The 5,388-nt window shown below is 45.7% G+C and overlaps 1 protein-coding gene across 1 annotated transcript; it reads left to right on the top strand.

Annotated features, from left to right (window-relative positions):
- The first annotated feature begins 2,376 nt into the window (after window positions 1–2,376).
- LOC104121830 (lysophosphatidic acid receptor 1) lies at window positions 2,377–3,432 on the top strand. The gene has a single exon (XM_009633877.2). It carries the CDS (start codon window positions 2,377–2,379, stop codon window positions 3,343–3,345), a length of 969 nt encoding a protein of 322 aa, XP_009632172.1. The 3' UTR covers window positions 3,346–3,432.
- Window positions 3,433–5,388: the final 1,956 nt, after the last annotated feature.

The raw sequence follows: 5,388 nt of genomic DNA, 5'->3' as shown, positions 1-5,388 counted from the left end.
CTCAGCCTGGTGTCCTCTGCTGTTCCTGACCGATGTTCACCTGCGCTCTACGTCACCTGCTGACACACTTGCTGTTATTAAAAGGACTCGCTGACTTGTGCTGCTGGCAGAGCCAAGGTGACAGAAAGAGCAGAGCCCTTGTTCAGCCGCAACCTCACACCAAAGGTGAGGCTGCCGAGGCTGCAGGAGGCGGCTTACAGGCTGCACAAAGAACGGTTTGTCTGTCACTCTGAGACAAATATTTTATAGGATATTAATACATCAGCAGACTTGATTAACCCGTTCTCAGCCCTTATTACTATATAATCATTCTTCACCCTTCCTTGTGACCATCTGAAACACCCATTGCTTATTTGCATAAAGTATTTCTAGTCTAGAATTGCACACTAGCCCGAATATACTTTCGTACACTTCAACTTTAATAGAAAAAAAGAAGCTGTAGGATTTTCCTTTTTAAGCTCGACATTTTAGCACAAATTTCTTACGTTGTAAATTCTGGCAGAGCTATTGTACAATTCACAGATTTACAGTCCTAGAGCTGGAATTGCTGCTGCAATGATCAGATGCCAGCGCTGAATGTGGAAAGCCCATAAACTTAGCTGAGCTGCTTTGCAATATCACGGTACAAAACCGTTACTACTGAAAAATAATCCTTTGTTAGGACAGCAGTAAAAAAGAAATTAAATCAGAATAACTTTGTAAGTAATGTGCCTTTACCTGGACAATTTTGTTAAAGGGAAGCTGCTCAGCTGCAGATAGACGCTGGCCAGAGCACATTGGAGATTTCCCCTTGTGCGTGGGCATTTGGAATAAAACGTGGGGTGATGCAGAGGCGCCCCCCACTTAGCATCAGCAAATAAAAACAGCCACTTCTGCGTAGAAAAAATATCCATGGTGCTGTTCCTATCGAGACCTTGCTGTGGTGCTCACCTGAGCCGCTCCGCTGTTCAAAACCCCCCCTTCCCCACTGCACCGGGGCTTGTTTGTGCCAGCAGTGCCCTCTGCTGTCTGGTGGCATGGAAGGCAGGTCCAAAGAGCTTTTTCCACCCCCCCAGGCCTTAAGTATCTTAAATCTAGTTCTCAAAAACCATTTACCTTTAAAAAGGCCGAGAAAGAAAAGATATAATGGTATTATGTTGGTTTATTAATGTACAAGTTGCACATTAAATAAGCAAACACAAAATATCCCGTAACAACGGCGTGAGTGTAGCTGTCCGTCGTTCTCTAGCTACATTCTCATCCAAGACCTAAGGTGGAAAAAATGGCATTTTTGGAACTGCTTAGGCATCTTAAGCCCCCAATACAATTAATCTACTAAAGGGTTAAGCCGTTCTCCTGTGTTTCCGTGTTTGAAAATTAATTCAACAACTCATTAAATGCATCTCTCTTTTTTTTTTTTTTTTTTTTTTAGCTTGTAAAGCATCAGTACCTCTGGGTTACACAAGAGAAAGAAAGGCCGTACAATTTCAGGTGTATTCTGACAACCCAGGACTCAGGACGGAGATATTGCTGTGGGCCCGAGCACAGGAGCTCTCGTGGAGACAAAGACGCTTTCCTTTTTGGATCCCCTTTGAAGGGCTGCAGTTCATCATATGGTTTTGCTCACAAGTCTGGGGTTTGTTCTGAAGGTATGATCTAACTGTGCTTAGCCAAACAGCCATGGTGGGCCGCATCAGTTTGTAGTTGTAAGCGAGAGACAGTGAACAATGAAGTTCTGTTGTCTCTTGCTCCACCTCGAGCACGTCAGAAGTTTTGCTATGGCACTAGCACTTCAGAAGTTTTGCGATGGCACTAGCATTGGTCTGAAATTAGGCCTTGCATCCTCACTGAACTGGGGTCCGGGTTAGTGGCACTAAAGTGATGTTCTTGAGTTCCATCATCAGTCACATAATCCCTCGTCCAAAATCAAATACCAACTGCTCTCCGTTTTCTGACGCTCCAATTCTTTATCCATCTAATTTATTTGTGAATTAAAGCCAAATTCACATTCATTCCATTTTACAATATTCTTAAAGACTTTTAAACTACTGGTGTGATCATTCGTCTTCACAAGAAGTGGCCAGGTTTTGTTTTTGATAAAGGTTGCTTTAAGCAGATTGTCTGTAGAGTAGTAAATATGTTTTCCACTTTTGGCTATCCTAGCAACTTACAGTTAATTGGCTATGCCCTGAGTCGGTAACCCAAATATTTAAAAACACGAGTGGTTAAAGTTTAATCCACTGTCATGATGATGATGTGGCAACAAAAGCCGTGTGTCAGGATTCATTCTCTGCCTGGAGAACAAGGTGGCAGCAACACTCACGTAGTGTGGTCTCTTACGGAATATGGGATGAGTAAAGCAGACCTCGTTAACGGTCAGAAGTAGGATTTTCCACCATGAATGGATACCCAAACTGCTCCGCTAACCACACTAAAATTTGGAGTCATTATTTAGTACTTGCACTGGGCATCCCTCAACTGACCATTAACATAGCATCTGTGATCTTCAACTGCACAGTCATCTTCACCAGAATGGCAACAAAGGATCTGCACAAGCCTATCTCTATACTCTTCTGCAATTTGGCTTTTTCCGATCTCTTCACCAGCTTTTCTGGCTTCTGGATTTCCTTGCTGTTCATCACCAATCCTGACATTACAATCTTTGGATCCAAGGATATGCTTGCACCTTATGCCTTATATACTACATCTATTTTATCCACCATCTATAACTTGGTAAGCATTGGAATTGAACGCTACCTGGCTGTGGCTGAAAGCATGAGGACACGATTCAGGGTTACTAGAAACCATTCCATAGCTGCAGTTTTGATTAACTGGGTCCTTGCTTTCTTTTTGGGCTGCTTGCCCTTGATGGGGTGGAATTGCTTGAGTATGGAAGAAAATCTCTCTGTCCTCTACAGTCCGTTTTGCGTCGACTACCTCATCTTCATCGCCATTCCCAATGTTGTGGTGGCTTTTATCGTACCTCTGTTCACCTACCTTAGAATCATTATCATCTTGAGGAAAAGAAAGCTGAGAATGAAAGCGTGTGGGCAAGCTACTGGCACCTACAAATCAGCTGAAATCCAGGTTGCCAGAACCAGTATTTTTATTTGGCTTCTGGCATTGATCTCCTACGCTCCTTTTTTTGCAGGAGTCATATTCGATGCAACAAACCATCAGTGCCACATTGATCTCTACCCAGGCGTCTACATCTTTCGAAACTGCACGGCTATGCTGATAACCATGAACTGTTTGGGAAACCCCATAATATACACCCTGAAAGCCAAAAATCTGGGGGCTAAACTCAAGGCTCTGAAGTGCCTCTCTGCCAACCGCGTCCGCGCCTGCGCCATTGAGAACGTCTAGCCGGGACCGCCCTCGGTGCAGGACTGCTGCCTTGCCTGACCTAGTCAATGTTGGCAGAGGGAGATCCGAAATAAGCCCGGCTTTCTGCAGGCTTCCATCAGCAGCTTTCACAGCCTTCGGTAGCGAGCGCATGGGGTGCAGCGTTGCGGCGGTTCGCAGCTTTCCTTCATGAAGCGATCTGGTGTGCGTGCCGGCTCTGCCTAGCCTCTAAATGGAAACGGGAGAGCTGTTTTGCTCAGAGATAAAAATAACTCCATTAGCCGTGTTTACTTTGCGTTTGGAAACAGGCTTCTGTCGTGCTCACTTTGCTGCTGGGCTTCACATCCTTTCCGTAGTGCTTTCGTGTTTTAGAAGACAGTTAAATGGCTAGAAAACGGGGGAAATGGAATTTTACTTTCTCGTTTACAGTCAGTCAAATTGTCTCTGAATATTTGCTGAACCTCTTTATTAACGGGGGCACTCAGCACCGGTTGACTGCAGTTGCGACTGCAGTATGTAGCTGGGTTACACGGCTTGTGAGATATTTGTGAGTACACTTTTCATATTTCTGCTTATAAACAGAGGCACACCTCAGTCCGTGGCTTTTGAAATCTGCCCTGTTCTAGGAGAAAACCTTGCCTGAATTCTTCAGTATCGGAATTGCGTTCAAGTTGCCTGTACAAAACGAAATAAAAATGTCAAGACCAAGTATTTTGTGTAAGGAAAAGTGTCTTACCCCCTTCCTCTCCAAAAAAGAAATTGGCTACTGAGTAGTTGATCTGTCAGATCCTAGCAGAGATGGATGCTTATTCTTAGTTATACAGGGCTATCGTCTAGAAGCATTTCACTGCTTAAGTTTCTTCTCTCTTGCACAGTTACCAAGCTAGAAGCCTTGATCTAATGGACCCCGGTGACGTGAGCTCACCTTTCTGGTTTTAAAGTATGCTCAGATACCGCTCGACGTTCTTACGTCCATGCGCCAACCCATACTGTGATAACGTTCTCACATTGGTGACGTGCACACGCGCCCAGCCCAGCCCAAACCAGCCCTTCCAGTACAAGCTGGACTTTTCAGGGGGTTTCTTTCCCATTTGTTGGCTTTGTTGTCATTGATTCAGTGTTTCAAAAGGCTTGAGGGGACTAAGAGCGAAATCCCATTCATCCATCCCTGAGCGGGTGTGAGAGAAGAGCACGTTTTGCGTAAGGAATGGGTTCACCCGCTCGCCTAAGAAATCAGCAAGTGCCATTACATTAACAAATCCGTGGGGTTTTATGGTTATTGCTGTCAGGCCCCTCTCCCATGCCACTTTATGCTGCAGAAGTCCGGGAGAATTTCCTTCGTCTGAATTAAAATTCAGACAGTTGGGGAAATGGATGGTACTAAATGATGCCTAATTAAAATGAATTATTTCAGTGGATAATGTAGCTCAGGCAGGATAAATCTGGCTCCCTGTGTCTCTCCTGAACCCCGCTGTGCTGCCAGAGCTTTCCGTTGACGCCACCACCGCCAGCCCCAAGAGGCGTTCGGCTGGGAACGGAACATCCCGCTCCTGCTGGGCCTATTTCATCCTCAACTTAACGGCAGGAGCCTCAACCCAAACTGCGGGGCCGACGGTACCGATCGGCGCGGGGGCGGCTTTATGATGTGATATACATCGCACGGCGCGAGCTCCGCTCAGCTCTGCCTTGGCATCGGCAAGGCGATGGGTGATGACCAGCATCACTGCCCGTCCCAGTGACTGGCATCGCGACAGCAGCCTGGCAGCTGGAATCCGGCCGGAACCCCCTCAGGAGGAGATATATGTGTGTGTATAGCTATATGTCCTGGTTTCAGCTGGGATAGAGCTAATTTTCTTCACAGTAGCTAGCATAGTGCTGTGTTTTGGATTTAGTACCAGAAGCATGTTGATAACACACTGATGTTTTCAGCTGTTGCCAAGTAGTGCTCAGACTACTCAAGGACTTTTTGAGCTTCTCCTGCTCGGCCAGGTGCATAACAAGCTGGGAGTACAGCACAGCTAGGACAGCTAACCCAAACTGACCAAAGAGCTATTCCATACCATA

This window comes from Egretta garzetta, unplaced genomic scaffold (genome assembly GCF_000687185.1).
Source record: "Egretta garzetta isolate BGI_Z169 unplaced genomic scaffold, ASM68718v1 scaffold112, whole genome shotgun sequence".
Taxonomy (NCBI): domain Eukaryota; kingdom Metazoa; phylum Chordata; class Aves; order Pelecaniformes; family Ardeidae; genus Egretta; species Egretta garzetta.
The sequence above is the reverse complement of the archived record's forward strand: the minus strand, read 5'-3'. Positions and strand labels throughout refer to the sequence as shown.

Bases quoted from the DNA above. Each gene is read 5' to 3' on its own strand.
- LOC104121830 (XM_009633877.2), top strand. From the start codon at position 2,377: ATGAATGGATACCCAAACTGCTCCGCTAACCACACTAAAATTTGGAGT.